The sequence below is a fragment of the Diospyros lotus genome, chromosome 2, assembly GCF_014633365.1.
Source record: "Diospyros lotus cultivar Yz01 chromosome 2, ASM1463336v1, whole genome shotgun sequence".
Classification (NCBI taxonomy): domain Eukaryota; kingdom Viridiplantae; phylum Streptophyta; class Magnoliopsida; order Ericales; family Ebenaceae; genus Diospyros; species Diospyros lotus.
This window is the reverse complement of record NC_068339.1, coordinates 8,205,874-8,221,995: the sequence shown is the minus strand read 5'-3', so window position 1 is coordinate 8,221,995 and position 16,122 is coordinate 8,205,874. Positions and strand designations below refer to the sequence as shown.

At 38.1% G+C, this 16,122-nt stretch overlaps 2 protein-coding genes across 2 annotated transcripts in view; one reads left to right on the top strand and one right to left on the bottom strand.

The window, feature by feature from the left end:
- Nucleotides 1–2,693: 2,693 nt before the first annotated feature.
- Nucleotides 2,694–3,482, bottom strand: LOC127795330 (multiprotein-bridging factor 1c). Its single transcript, XM_052326937.1, has one exon. It carries the CDS (start codon nucleotides 3,354–3,356, stop codon nucleotides 2,922–2,924), a length of 435 nt encoding a protein of 144 aa, XP_052182897.1. The 5' UTR covers nucleotides 3,357–3,482; the 3' UTR covers nucleotides 2,694–2,921.
- Nucleotides 3,483–5,031: 1,549 nt separating this feature from the next.
- LOC127795079 (DNA mismatch repair protein MSH7) overlaps nucleotides 5,032–16,122 on the top strand; it is a 31,493-nt gene continuing 20,402 nt past the window's right edge. Inside the window, exons 1-2 of the mRNA XM_052326527.1 lie at nucleotides 5,032–5,543; nucleotides 14,853–15,405. Of these exons, the coding sequence (XP_052182487.1) occupies nucleotides 5,221–5,543; nucleotides 14,853–15,405 (876 nt within the window). The 5' untranslated portion in view covers nucleotides 5,032–5,220. The remainder of the gene's footprint in view (nucleotides 5,544–14,852; nucleotides 15,406–16,122) is intronic.

Below are 16,122 nucleotides of genomic sequence, written 5' to 3'. Positions count from 1 at the left end.
CAATATGAACATGCATTGAACTGTAAGTGGTATTGTCTTGTAAATTAATACGATAAAGACCATCAGACAAAATATCATTCCCAACACAATCAGAGTTACAAAACAAACTGAATGATGTATCTGAAAATTTTAAGGAATATCCGAAAGGCACAAGTCTGGAAACTGAAATCAAGTTTCGTGAAAAACTTGGAACACAAAAAGGTCCTATCTAGTTTTAAAATAAAACCACCACTTAAAGTTAAAACACAGGTCCCTATAGCCTCCACATGTGAGCCCATCTTGTTTCCGGATAAGATGCTTTGCTCACTTCCCACTGGTTTCCTTAGGTTTTGCATACCCTGCAAGGAGTTTGCAATATGGATTGTAGAGCCAGAGTCAATCCACCAGATGTTAATATTAACATTAACCATATTAGATTCATAACAAACAAATGAGGTTGTATTACCTTTATCCTCAAGCCATTTCTTGAATTTAGCGCAGTCTTTCTTCATGTGTCCCTTCTTCTCACAGAAAAAACACTTGGACTTCTTCTTAATATCAGTCTGGGGTGGCATTTTACCCTTCCCTTTCTGATTGGCCTGAGATTTGCCTTTTCCCCGTGTTGTAGTCAGCATTGCGCTTTCACCATGCTCCATCACAAGCCTACCTTCCTCTTGAACACACATGGTCATTAATTCATTAATTGACCACTTATCCTTATGAGTGTTGTATGAGATTTTGAATGGCCCATATTGTGATGGGAGAGTGTTTAGGATATAGTGCACCAGAAATGAATCGGACATTGTAACCTCGAGTTTTTTAAGTTGAGCCGCAATGTCCCTCATCTGCATGATGTGCTCACGCACACCTTTTACGCTGGTGAACCTTAAGGATGAGAACTTCATAATTAGGGTGCTTGCCAGTGCCTTATCTGAAGTGATGAATTGATCATCAATGGCTTTCAGCAAGTCTCGGACTTTCTCATGCTGATCGACCGAACCACGTATACCAGCTGAAATTTTAGTCTTAATGAACATCACACTGAGGCGATTAGATCGCTCCCATCGCTCATAAAGCGCGATGTCCGCTGCACTACTGATATCAGTGATTGCTGGTGGCTCATCTTTTCTAATAGCATAATCAATGTCCATCCACCCTAAATGGAGAAGAATTCTCTCTTTCCATATATTAAAGTTGTCACCCGTTAATTCAGGAATATCGCAACGAATATCAGAGAAATTAGCAAGTTGTGAAGCTGCATAAATATCATAAATGCTTATGTCAAAATTTGAGGTCTAATTAAATAAATTGTATGTTTTACCAATGTAAATCATACATGAATGAATCTAATGACATAAAAATTGTCTGTGGGCTAAATTTTTAATTCAAGCAGATTCATGTGTTTCTTATGATAGAATTATCAAAATATGTACTAAATTCAAGATTTATGAGTACATTAATTCTATCAAAATAAACTTTATGATAAAATCATCAAATTATATACTAACTCATAAATTCTATGGGAATATTATGAGAATAATTTGATATTTTATTCTAATTAATTATATAAATATAATAAAATTTCTTGTGGGATAAAATTTATTATATTAAGTATAATTAATTACAATTAATGTCTATGAATCTTCATGTGATCCCAAATAAACATAATATATAATTTTATTTAATTAAGGGTGCTGTGGCCAATCCTTAATTAATTAAAATTATATGGATCACTAGACATTTAAATATTATGCATAAATCTGAATTTTATGCAAATAATCTAAATTGCATGATTTAACTAAACACAATATGTTATCTCATGCATAAAAATGATATTGCATAATTAAATCATAATATTATGCACATATTATTAATTTATGAACTCATTCAATATTTTGCATAATTTAATATGGACATAATGAATTAATTTATGCAAATAATATAAAATTCTTTATTTTTAATTTTAACAGAAATGGGCCATCAGCACACTTAATTCTCCATGCAAACAATTAAAACATGCCCATGAAAATAAGCCCAAACCCATTTAATTAAAACAATAGCCCATGAAAATTAGGCCCAAACTTATGACAGCCCAAACTTATTTAATTAAAATAATAGTCCATGTAAAATAGGCCCAACCATTTAATTAAATCAGCCCATGAAAACAGGCCCAAACTAATTTAATTAAAACAGCCCATGAAACACAAGCCCAGCCATCATTGACACTGTTGAACAGTGTCATCTTCAACCTCCAGCCAGGTCATTTTGACCCGGTTTCAACCCGTTTTGAAGACCCAGTTATGTCTCACTATTCCAGCCATAAAAATTGATGATTTAAATTGCAGAATGCTCACAAATCAACTTCCCAAAGATTTCTAAACTTAAATCATCGAAATATGTCACAACTATGTAGATCTAATCAAAATAATCTTGCTGAAAAAATTTTCAAAATGCTGGAAAAATTTTCAGAATACTGAAAATGTCAAGACAGGCAAACAATGCTCTGATACCAACTGTTAGATATGTATATAAGATCTAACATGTTACAAACACCAAAATAGCATTTAGATCAATGCGGAAAAAAATTAAACGAAAGTTACCTCCAGCCATTGCAGCTTTTTTGTATTCTGATATTAACTCTTCCAAGCTCTCAAACACCCCAGATGATGATGTATGATGAAGAGAAAGGATAATGAGCTCAGAGACCAAAACCATAAATTTATATTACATTTTTTCATCAAGAATATACATATGTTTACCACTTACAACTCAATTAATAAGTGATTATGAAAACATAATCATGAGAACATGATATGGGCTAAAAAAATGTAAATAATTCCCTTGCAACCCACATCCATAATAATGACAAAACATACGGGCCACCTTAAGAACTTTACACAAACTACACGATCCATACGTTTCGATCGTTCATACGCAAAGAATCACTTGTGTTTCCCTCTAAGCTTGACACCGAGGACCTTCTCCATCTTGGCCAACACGGCCTGGTTTGGCACGGCCTTGCCGTTCTCGTACTCCTGCACCACCCGAGGCGGCTCGTTGATCTGCTTCGCCAGCTCTGCCTGGCTCATTTTCTTCTCCATCCTCGCCTTCTGGATCGCCTGCCTCACGTCCCCCGACACCTTGTCTAGGGCCGCCGGCTCCGCCGCCTCGTCCAGCTTCCGCGCGTTCACCGCCGTCGCCGGCGACTTCTTGTTCGATCCAGCGTCGAACTTCTTCACCGTCTGAACCTGTCCGCCGGACCTCAGAGCCCGGTTCACTGCCTTCGGATCCCGCAGGTCCTGCGACTTAGGCCTTGACTTGTGCAGCACCACCGGCTCCCAGTCCTGCGTCATCGCTCCGGGGTTTCGGCTCGGCATCGTCGTAGGAATTCAACGCTACGGAAACAGAAACGGAGAGATGATTTGAAAATTTACAATGGCGGTGACCGAGATGGAGAGCAGTAATTATATAGAGTGGCCGGAGGGTCTGGAACGTTCTTTCTGGTATTCGTGGGAGAGTGGATATATATTCGTTGCTCTGGAATAGTCTAGGGGCTTCGTTCGCAGAATATCTGTCATGGTCCGTCGATGTGTCAGCATTTTATTGGCCCAATATTCTGATCCGGACGACTTGATGGCAGACTCACGGTGACGGCGTGGTAAACCTGTTCTGGAATGTTAAAAGAAAATTTGAATGAATTAAAGAAAAACCTAGAAAAGTTAAACAAGATTTGAATCGAAGGAGAAATGTCAATATTTAGAAAATCCGGTTGGATATTGAATTGAAAAGAGAAAATGCTCAAGGATTAATGGTTACGTCGATATTGACAGATTATTTTTATTAAATAAATATATAACAATTAAAACAGATTAAAATTGATAACATAATTTTACAATTAAAATAAATTTATTTACATGCCAAACTATAAAGTAAATTAGATTTCAAAAAATCTATAAAATAATAATAAGTAGAATAAATTATAATAATTACTCCAGAAATCTTACCTTATTTGCACATACACATATTTTGAAAACGGTAATGACGTATCCAATTATTAAAAAAAACAATTAAGTTTATCACTTTATTCTTTTTTTCTCTCTTATTTATTTTTCATTTAATTTAAAAAAAATTAAAAAACTAGAAAGAGAACACCAATAGTGTCCGACATCACTCTTGTCGTGTTGTCAATTGTTTAACCTTCACTGGCCACAAGCGAATTCAGATTGAGGAACCCCAAAGTGTGGGACCATGGCAATTGATAGCTGTCACAAGATTCTCCTTTAATTTTATTTTATTTTGATAAACTCTAGTGATAAATCAGTGACGATTAAAGTTGGTAAATAGGCCGGGCAAACCCCTTCCTCTCCCAGTCCAGCCTGATTCCACTTGGTATTGTAGCAAATGAGTTGGGTTAATCCATCCAAAAAATGTAGGGTTGTGCGAGACTAATGTTTTGTGACCCGTAATCTGACCAACCAAAAATGAGGTGATGACCAAAATAGGGTGATTAATCAAAATGGCCGGTCTTGGCCCTTTTATTAAGTGCCATCAAGTCGTGTCAAACTTTCATTTTCTATTGTCCAACTCATTCTCTCGCTGGCCAAATTTGACTCGATGCATCAATTTTTCAACTCTAATGAGAATTCATTTAATTATAGTTAACGTAGTTAAGTAATTATTTTATTTTTTTAACAATAAAAAAATCTCATATGAAATAATTTTAGATGAAAATAGAAAATAATTAAAATAAAAATATAAAATATTTTAAATTTTTTATTAAAATTTTTAAAATATACTAGAAGATATATACATTATTTTTTCTTATCTATTAAATTTAAAATATGCTTAGTTAAAAAATGAGAGATAAGTGTATTTATAAAATGTAAGATAAAAAGTTATTTTTTTTAAGGGTTGTGAAATAAATTTAATAAATATGTTAAATTTTTTTTTATATGTTTTAATTAATAAATATTATTTAAATAAATAAAAAAGTGTCCACAATTATACTTATATCTGGTCAGAGAGGTTTGTCTAATATGAGAAAATGGAGTTTAGTAGGGTGAAAGCACAAAAGAGGCCCGTCTATCGAGCCCCAAAATGAAAGAGCCCTGATTTTCGTCTTCCGGATCGCCATAGAAGGCCCAAAAAGTTGGCGCCAAACTCACTCATCTTTCTTCCCCAAATCTCTCTCTCTCTCTCTCTCTCTCCCTCCCCGTGCTCTGATTTTCCGACGGTCGAAGAATGCAGCGGCAGAAGTCTATATTGTCCTTCCTCCAAAGACGTTTGCCGGAAAGCCAGAAATCAGACGGAGACATGCTTGAAGACCGGCGCGAACCTCATTTTCCGGGGAAGCAAGAGAATCGGAACGCTGTGGCTTTCGGCCAACCTACCGCTTCTTCAGCAGTGGACTCCTCTTGCGGAATCGGAGGAATAGAAACCCCGCCGGAGAAAGTGCCACGTCAGATTTTTCCGGTGGTGAATGACGACATGGAGAGGCCTTTTACTTTCGCTAGCATTAAGCACAGGTTCGTGAAGTTCGATGACAGAGAGAAATCTTGTGATAGGTACGTTTTTTAAAGTGCTACGTCTTTTAAAGTGCTAGGGCGTTTGACATTATCTGCTTAGGTTTTCGTTTGCATTATCTGGACCCCTGAAATCAGTAACTCTACACCACCAGCACCACCACCAGCACGATTAAGATGCTGAAACTATGAGGTAACTGCATAATACTGTAGTGGTAATCATTCTGATATGTATTGCTATTCAACAGTATGATTTCCCGACATTACTGATTTACGACTACATATTATATAATTACGATTTTGCTTTTAGAAACAAACATGCACAATGGAGACACACGAACACCATGGGTACAGAAGGGAGGAAGGCAAAGCCGAGCTACTGAATCACCAAATGAGGCCCCTTTTTTAGAAATAAACCGTGAGTGCTTGATTAGGATAACGTGGAATTGACGATGATAAATTATGAGTGCTTGATTGTATATAGTATTTATTACAACAGAGACAGGGAAGATGTATAAAATGCCTCATTGATCTTTCATTCATAGATCTCGGCCCTTTAAATACCTAGAACTATTACATTGTCTAATTACAAGAATGCCATTGGTTTATCAAACAATACAACAACAATACAAAAGATACAAAATATCAATATAAGAACAAAAAAAGAACAAAATACAGAGAATACAACAAACTCTACTCTAATACTCCCGCTCAAGATGGACCGTGAATGTCATGAACGGCCATCTTGGCTAACAAAGGAAACAGATGAGCTGCTGGTAGTGCTTTGGTGAACACATCAACTGGCTGATGCCTTGAACGAATGGGGAGCAACTTAATAAGGCCGGCAACCAGCTTCTCACGAATAAAATGGCAGTCCAATTCGATGTGCTTCGTGAGCTCTTGAAACACCGAATTGGTGGCAATGTGGATTGCAACTTGGTTGTCACAGAAAAGGAGCAAGAATTGGAGAATGAACAAGAAAATCCAGTAATAGCTGAGTGAGCCATACCAACTCACTAGCAGTGGATGCAAGTGTGAAGTGCCTGATATTCTGCTTCTACAGATGAACGGGAAATAATACTCTGTTTCTTAGCCTTCCATGAAACCATAGAAACACCAAGAAAAATGAAAAAATCAGTGGTAGACCACCTTGAGTCCAAACAGGACCCCCAATCAACATAAGAAAAAGCTCTAAGCTTAAGAGAAGAAGTAGTAGAGAAAAACAAACCTTGATCGAAGGCTGTTTTAAGATATCGTAACAAATGATGGGCAACATCCAAGTGAGGTTGACGAGGCTGTGATATAAATTGACTGAGCTTATGAACAATAACTGTAATATCAGGCCGAGAAACTATAAGATAAAGCAACCTACCGATAAGCCTTCGATACACAGAAGGATCTGGTAATAAATCTCCCTCAAATGAACATAATCTGGTATTTGGTAGCATAGGTAATGAAGTTGGCTTGTAAGCTAGAAACCTGTATCCTCTAGATCTTGAAGAGTATAATGACGCTAAGATAGAGAGATACCTTTAAAAGACCGAGTGATTTTCGAGCCAAGAAAATACTTCAACCGACCTAGATCTTTAAGTTTAAATTGATTATGAAGAAACTCCTTGAGAGAACTAATGGTTGCAACACTAGGACCGGACGACCGGTGATGATAATGTCATCAACATAAATGAGTAATGCCACAAAAGAACTACCAGTACCCTTAATAAAAAGTGAATAGTCAAACTGAGACTGATGAAACCCATACTTAATAAGAACACTAGAGAACTTTGAAAACCATTGTCTAGAAGCCTACTTCAAGCCGTAAATAGACTTGTGCAGTTTACACACCTATCTCCCCCCCTGTGAGGAAACATGAATTTTGGGCTAATAACCAAGGGACAAGTCCATATACACTTCCTCAAACAAATCACCATTTAAGAAGACACTATTTACGTCAAGCTGAACAAGGGACCATTGATGAACAACAGCAAGAGCAAGTAAGACCTTAACTATTATCAATTTGGCAACAGGAGAAAAAGTGTCAAAAAAATCTAAACCCTCTTGTTGAGTGTAACCTTTGGCCACTAAACAAGTCTTGTATCGCTCTATAGAACCATTTGATTTATGCTTAATCTTGTACACCCATTTACAACCAATAGAATGTTTATCAGGAGGAAGAGAAACAATTGACCAGGTATGATTTTGATGTGTAGCTTCTAGTTCAACATCCATATCACCCCTCCAATGAGGAAACTGAACTACTTGAGAATAATGTTGTGGCTCACAATGAGAAGAAATGGAGAAAATGAAAGAGCCATGAGAGGCAGAAATCTAGTCATAGGAAATGTAATTATTCCAAGGGATAAAGAGTCTGAGCATGGGGCAATTGTTTGCTAGTTAAGAGGCTACAATAAAGGTAAGAAGGAGGCTTGGTGACTCAAGTTGTTCTACAGATAGGAACAACCACAGTGGATGAAGAAACAGGAACAACTTCCAAATCATAGGAAGATATAAGAGCCAAATCATCAAATAAACTTGGAGTAGTAGGAGATGGGATGGAAGAAGAGGACATATCAAGAGATGGTGTAGGCAAAACAAAATCAGGAAAATGATCAACCAATTCAGTAGAGGGGGTAACAGAGTGAAAAGGAAACACATGCTCATAAAATATAACATCTCGAGAAACCAATATAGACTTGCTGCTAAGGTCATACAGTCTATATCCTTTCATACCTAGTGGATAGCTAATGAAAACACATGCTGTGGCTCTAGGAGAAAACTTATTCCGATGAGAAGAAAAAGTAGAGGCAAAACACAAACACTCAAACACCATTAAAGAAGCATAATCCATAGGAACATGGTATAACAATTGATAAGGAGTCTGGGAATGTAAAATAGCAATAGGTGTTCTATTTATAAAGAAGGCTGCAGTCAGGACACACTCCCTCTAAAATTTTATAGGAACCTGAGATTTAAAAAATGGAGCCCTAGCCACATTAAGTAAATGTTGATGTTAACGCTCTACAACAGAATTCTATTCAGATCTTTCGACACGAGAATTGATGAAGAACCCCTTTAGAGGCAAAGAAATCCGTAAACGATAATTCAGGTGCATTATCAAATCTAAAAGCCTTGATAACAGTATTAAATTGGGTTTCTACCATAGCAAAAAATCTAGGAATGATGACCTAAGCATCAAATTTCTGCTTCATAAGAAACACCCAGGTAAACTGTGTACAATCATCTATGAGAGTCAGAAAATATCTATATCCAGTATGTGTGGGAACGGGATAAGGTCTCCAGGTATCACAATGAATAAGATCAAAATCCTTTTTAGACATGCTATTATTGGAAACAAAAGACAACCTCCTCTGCTTTGCTAATGGACATACTGAACAAGGAACATGTACACTATCCCTTTTATTATTAGGAAAATTCAACATTCCATTCAATGCGTCTGATTTCTCAAAAGCAAGATGACGTAGCCTGCTATGCCAAGTATCTCTACTAACAACATGTGCTACCATAACATTAGCATTACGCATCCTATCTATTGATGGTTTATCAAAGGCAAGTGAATTAGAATCAAGCACATACAAATCGTTCATGAGTTCACCCTTGCCAATCATCCTCGAATGACAGAGATCCTAGATGATACATGAATCAAATAAGAATCTGATACATAAAGAGGATTGTGCTGCTAATGCACTCATTGATATCATATTAAACTTGAATTGAGGAATGTAGATGTCACGGGATCAGTATGTAAATAAGGGAAGGTTATAGGATATTAGTGTAATAAGGAGTAAGCTGGCTTTGATGGGTTCGAAAGGTTGTTTTGTGTATATCTTTGGGATGCATTCGGATTTGGTGATATCCTGACCTAAGGTCGAGTTTAGAGAAAATGTTGGCACCCCGCAATTCATCTAAAAGGTCTTCAATGATGGGTATAGGGAATTTGTTCTTTATGGTTTGGGAATTGAGTTGGCGATAATCAAAACAAAATCGCCAACTCCCATCTTTCTTCTTTACTAACAACAAGGGTGAGGCATAAGGACTGATACTAGGCTGTATAACAGAAGTGTGTAGCATGTCTTTGATCATGCGCTCAATTTCTGCTTTCTGTTTTGGGGGGTATCTATATGAACGGATATTGATGGCTTCAATATTGGGTTTGAGGTTAATGGCGTGATCTATTGGTCTTGGGGGTGGCAGCGACTTTGGTTCCTCAAACAAATCCACAAATTCATCTAAGAGTAAATTAAGAGAATTGGATTGAGTTACCTCCCAAGGAGCGGCCGTCGCCTTAACTAAGTTAAGCCTGTAGTGCTCGTCATCATCTGCAGTTTCCCTCATATCCATAGTCTGTACGGAGAATAACTGGGCTACTTGTGTCCACTTACTTTTGAACAACTTTTGCAACCTTCTTCCTGAAATCATCTTACAAGCTCCAGTCTCTATGCTGCCCGTCAGAGTCATTCTCTTTCCCCCTTTCTCAAATGTGACCTCCATCTTGTTAAAGTCGAAACAAATGGGGCTCACTTCTCTCATCCAATCTACACCTAATACCATATCACATCCCCCCAGCTTAAGCAATCGGAGGTCAGCTTCAAAGTCTTCCTGCATCTGCCAACAAAACCCTACACAAGCTGATTTACACAAAACCTTTTGCTCGTTAGCTACAGTCACAGACAAGGGTTGAGTTCCCGAAAGTCTGCATTTCAGTGTCCTTGCGATCCCCTCATCCAAGAAGCTGTGTGTGCTTCCACTATCAATTAGGATCATCAGGCGGCTATCTCTTGCTTTGCCTTCCACTTTGATAATCTTGTTAGTCACAACTCCCCTTAGTGCATGTAGGGAGATCTCGACCTTCTCCTCGTCTCCAACTTCTTCCACAATGTTGCCATCCTCCTCTTCCAATCCTCCTCCGTCTTCTTCCCCTTCTAACAATAATAATTGTCTTCGACATTGATGACCAGGTGCGTACTTGTCTCCACACCTGAAGCACAAGCCGGCTAACCTCCTCTGCTCGATCAACTGTCCTTGAGGCAGCTGGGTAGGTGCTGGTAGGGCAGCCAATCCTCTGCTACCCGTTCCCACATGTCCCCCATTCCTTCCCCATCCCTTGTTATTGGATGGTAAGGGTGTGGTTTGCCATACTCTAGCCACACTCTTCTGTTTTTTAACCAGAGCCTCCACTGTTAACTCTTGCAACCTAGCACATTCAACTGCTTGTTGGACCATCTTAGGCTGGAACATCTTAACTGTGGGACGAACTTCTTCGTTCAAGCCGCTAATGAAGCTTGATACAAAGTAGCCTTCTGTCAATGTGGGATTTGATAGTAACATGAGAGCCTTCAGCTCCTCGAACCTCTGTTGGTAAGCCTGTATCGAACCTCCCTGTTTCAGTTTATTAAACTCTTCTACCACATCCAACATTTCTTTCTCCCCAAATCGCTCACAAAGTCCTGCCACAAATTCATCCCACGAGCACTCTTCCTTCACCCCTATCCATCCCTGATACCATGCATCCCCTTCGTCATTGAGATACGCAGCTGCTAGTGTCACCTTCTGAGCATCAACCACATTGTGCAGGCTAAATACTCTGCCACAACGTCTCGCCCACCACCGTGGGTTCTGGCTATCAAAGAGAGGTATCTCCATCTTAGGCATAGGAAAACCGATCTGGTGTGATCCGATTCCGTGACCTGACCTTCCAATTCCCACATTCTCCTCTTTGCCTGGAGGCTCGACCTCTAATTCTGCCGATCCTTCCGATCGGGACATTCCCCCGTGGTCATGCAAAATCGGCTCCGATCTATCCCTTGGAGGAAACTCAAGAGAGAGTCGTACTTGAGTTTGGCGAGTGAGCATCAGAACAAATTGCTGCATTTGATCTCTGAGGGCCTGACCCTGCTCCCTCATCTGCTCCTCCAACCTCGCTGCTTGCGTCCTGCTTTCCTCCCACCAAACTTGCACCACTCCGTCCATTCGTCGATCGACAGAATTCTCCAGTGTCTCCATCCGGTTCTGCATCTCTCCCATAGTTGTCGACACCTGATGAAGCTGCGATTCCATCTGTTTCATCCGAGTACCGTCTGCCAGGCTCCTATCACCGAGGTGTTGGTTCGCTGGTCCAACTTGCACCCAGAAAACAACACTTGGGAATATCTTCCCAACCTGCTGCAACAGTTTCCCAAGGTCGCTAGTCTCCTATGAATTACTTGAGGACAAGTAATGTTTCTAGCAAGAGGGATTGTCACGGGATCAGTATGTAAATAAGGGAAGGTTATAGGATATTAGTGTAATAAGGAGTAAGCTGGCCGTTACAGCACATGGCCGATTTTCAAATGTAATCAAATAGTGGCGCCAATGTATGGGTATTATATAACCAGCCTTCGCGTCCAGAGAAAGCAACTTGGAGAATATAATTGATTCAATATTTCCCTCTCAATTCTCTCTCGCTCTCTTTCTCTCTTTCACTCTCTTCTCTCAATTCTCTCCCTTACTATTCTTTCTCTCCCTCATACACGGGTTTCCCATGCAAGCCTTGCTGAATTGCGAGGAAACGACCCTTGTCAGATTCGCAATCTGACAGTAGAGAACATTCTCTAATAATATGTAAGAAGACAACTTTACAGTTCCAATAAAGGAGACAAAAAACTGTCTATGATCAAGTAATGTCACAAATGCATTGTGAATAGGCCTCAATTGATGAAAGAATGACTGATCATAACGTATATGACTCGTAGCCCCTGAGTTTATTATCCAAAACCTAGGACAACTTAGGTTGGAAGTAATATTTGTTGACAAACATATACCTGAGGCCTGATCAAGAGGTTTTGGAACATCCACATCAGTCCTAACATTAGATAGATGAGTGCTCAACATACTCAACAGATGTTGATATTGTATGGGAGTTAAAGACTGCATAAAACCTCCCATGTCTTGACTCTTGACTTGATTAATACCACTATCATTCACCTGATTAATAATAACAAAATTGATTTGATTAGACTTTGACTGATTTAGATTGTTCCTTTGCCTAGGTTTGTATCCCAGAGGATAGCCATGAAGCTTATAACATTTCTCAATAGTGTACCCACTATAACCACAATGAGTATATATATGTCTTTCTTTCTTTTGAGATCTATCAAAATTAGACATGGTTGCTTCATGTTTAACCAAAAATAAGGCTGAATCAGTTCCATTAGCATTCATCATTGTTATTTGATTTTCCTCTTGAGATATTAAAGCAAAGACCTTATTTACAGGAGGTAGAGGATTCATGAGGAGCAATTGACCATGGACTTGAGCATATGAATCATTTAGCCCCATTAAAAAGGACATTACATATTCCATATGATAATGATCCGCAAGCACTTTTATACCCCCACAAGAACACTTTCCACATGCACACATAGGCCTAAAATTGTTTAGTTCATCCCAGATAGTCTTAAGCTTAGTGAAATATGCGCTTACAGACAATTAACCTTGGTTTAGGTTCATCAACTCACGTCTTAATTAAAAAATCCTAGGGCCATTATTCTGTTGAAATCTTTCTTTAAGATCATTCCATATATCAAACACAGATTCTGAATATATTAAACTTGCAGAAATTTCCTTAGAGACAACATTTAAAATCCATGAAATGACAATATTATTGCTTCTGATCCAGGCATTAAGTAGAGTGATATCACCTAAAGGTTGCACAATTGTACCATTGATGAACCCTAGTTTGTCTTTCACGGACAAGGCAATTGTCATTGAATAGCTCCAAGAGGTGTAGTTCTCTCCAGTCAATGGCTAAGAAACAAGAACAAGATTGGGACTATCTGAATGATGCATGAAGAAAGGATTGGAACCATTGTCGATGGCGGAATTTCTCATCGACGAGGGAGATGCATCGGGAGTGAGAGATGCTATGAAGGAAGAGGTATTTTGAACAAACAATAGAAGACCAACATAAAACCAGATCTGTCCAAAATAGCAAGATCGCTGGAGGAAATCGACGAAAAACAAGAGGAAATTGACAGAAGAAAACAACGACGATAGAGAGAAAATGTCGAAGAAAAAAAACAACGAGAATGAGAGAATCGGATACCGCAACGAGATTGAAATGGAATCGTCGGAGAAGAGGTCCAAAACAAGACTCAAACCGTTGAACACAAAACGCCGGAGAATCAACGGCGAGAGAAATCAATACAAAGGAAAGGGAAAAACAGAAGCCCTAATTTTGCTCTGATACCATATTACAACATAGACAGGGAAGATGTATAAAATGCCTCAGAGATCTCGGCCCTTTAAATACCTAGAACGATTACATCGTCTAATTACAAAAATGCCATTGGTTTATCAAGCAATACAACAACAATACAAAGCATACTAAATATCAATATAACAACAAAAAAAGAACAAAATACAGAAAATACAACAAACTCTACTCTAATAGTATTTTAGCTAAAGGCATACTTCTATGAAAATCATCAAGTGAAATTATGATCAATTATTCATTGGGTTCATGGTTATTATCTCCATCTGTACTATATTGTGTATACCGCACTGCAAGAAAATCAGTTCAAAGGGATGAAAAATTCTGTTTCAGTTGAAATTCTGATCAATATCAGTCACATTGGCCTGTACAACAGAAGACAAAGAAACTCTGCAGCTTCTTTGGGACACAAAGCTTCCCGGGCTCTCTCATTCCTGGGGCTGGGAGAGCCACTTAGAAGTGAATTGACTTTGCATCCACCATTGTCTTTTGTGCTTCTTTTAACACTAATCAATTTTATTTTATTTTTATAAAATTATATAATTATCTACTATTGAAAAATGACACTCAAATTGAATGAGTGTTCGTCCTTGCTTTGCCATAATCATTATAGAATTATTGTTATATTGTAAAATTATTTGCTTAGGATATGTCCTTGAGAATAGTGATAGTTTATAAGCTTTCTATACAGTCATTTTGTATAGATTATTTTTTAATAATTGTTCATATTTTTTATGATATTAATTTATTTAAGTAACATCCAAAATGGTACTCGGTATCATATTGTACCAATGACAAATTTGGCACTTTATCTGGTACAACTGAGAACTATGATTAGATTGTTGTATCATGTGTTTTGTCTGGCATGTAATGCTTGCCAATGAATGATTCTTCTCCACTTTATTCTCCCCCATGTAAAATCTGAAGCTACAGCTCATCAGTCAGCTAAATGCAAATGCAAATGCTCGACTCTAGTTGTTCTCAGATCAGTGTTAATCTTTGTTGATCTTACCTTTGTTTCATGTTGCCTTTCCGCATATACTTTTATCCTTGGCATTTTATAACATTGGTGTGTGGTTCTGCAGGAAGCTAGAAAATGATGGTTTTGTCAAAATTTTCCCAACCACTAATAAATTAGGTAACCTGCGAAGGTTGCCTAATGAAGATTCTGCCTCTGAACATTCGAGGAAGGGAAATATTGTCAGTTCCAATGGAACAGATTACCAAAAGAATAAGGGCTGTCCAGTGTTTGTAGAAAATGATGATGATATTCTTGGGCCAGAAACACCAGGTATGCGGCCGCTTGTACCACGTTATAAGAGGATTCAAGAGGACAGTTACAAGTTTGAGGGTAGCATTGGTTGCTCTGTGCTTGATTCTAGCAAACGGGTGAAACTACTTAAAGATTCAAAGGCTGGAGAAAGAAACCATGAAGTGCTATCTGATATGACTAGTAAGTTTGAATGGCTTGATCCATCTCGGATCAGGGATGCTAATGGAAGAAGGCCTGGTGATGCCCTATATGACAAGAGGACACTATTTATACCTTCTGATGCTGTGAAAAAAATGTCAGCATCTCAAAGGCAGTACTGGAATGTGAAGTCTCAATATATGGATATTGTGCTTTTCTTCAAAGTGGTTAGTTAAGAAGCTGCTGTGTCATTTCAATTGTTCTTTGTGATGTTTATGTAGTAATATTGGCTATCCTGATAATGCATTGTTGGATAAATCAATTAGTTTTGGCTAATATAATCTTGACAAGTCATTGTCACAGCACAAGGGCACCACTGTAATTAGTAGCATAGGGCATTATTGTAATTAGTAAGCTAAGCTGCGCATGGGCACTTGGGTTTACTAACAGAAAGAGAGAGTTAGTTACTTGGAACCCTCTAGATTGTAAGCAGCCTATAAATAAAGCTACTCAAGGAGGATGGGGATCATGTGAGGATTATACCACTGATCTTTTCCCTCTCTCTATTCTGTTACAATTCTCTCTCTCTCTCTCTCTCTCTCTCTCGATTCTTCTCCCTCTCCCGCCATTCTTCTTTCTCTTTCTTCCCTAATACCGGAAGAGCCCCCTTGTTAGATCCCTGGAACTGACAATCATCTGTAATATGATGTGCTAGTTGTTTCCATTTAACTGAAACACACACAATAAGAACTTACATTTTGATGAAAATGGCAATTTCATTTATCTGCAGACATTCAAACTCACCACTGTCTTATTCATCCAATAACTTTTTCCTTTTTGTTGTTCCATTTTGGGAATTCGTCAAAAGTAATTTCAATATATAAATTTATGATATCCAGAATGAATAAAGTTTTTCTTTCCCAAACTTATCTTTGACTTTGAGA

Coding starts and splice junctions, on each gene's coding strand:
- LOC127795330 (XM_052326937.1), bottom strand. CDS start 3,356: ATGCCGAGCCGAAACCCCGGAGCGATGACGCAGGACTGGGAGCCGGTG.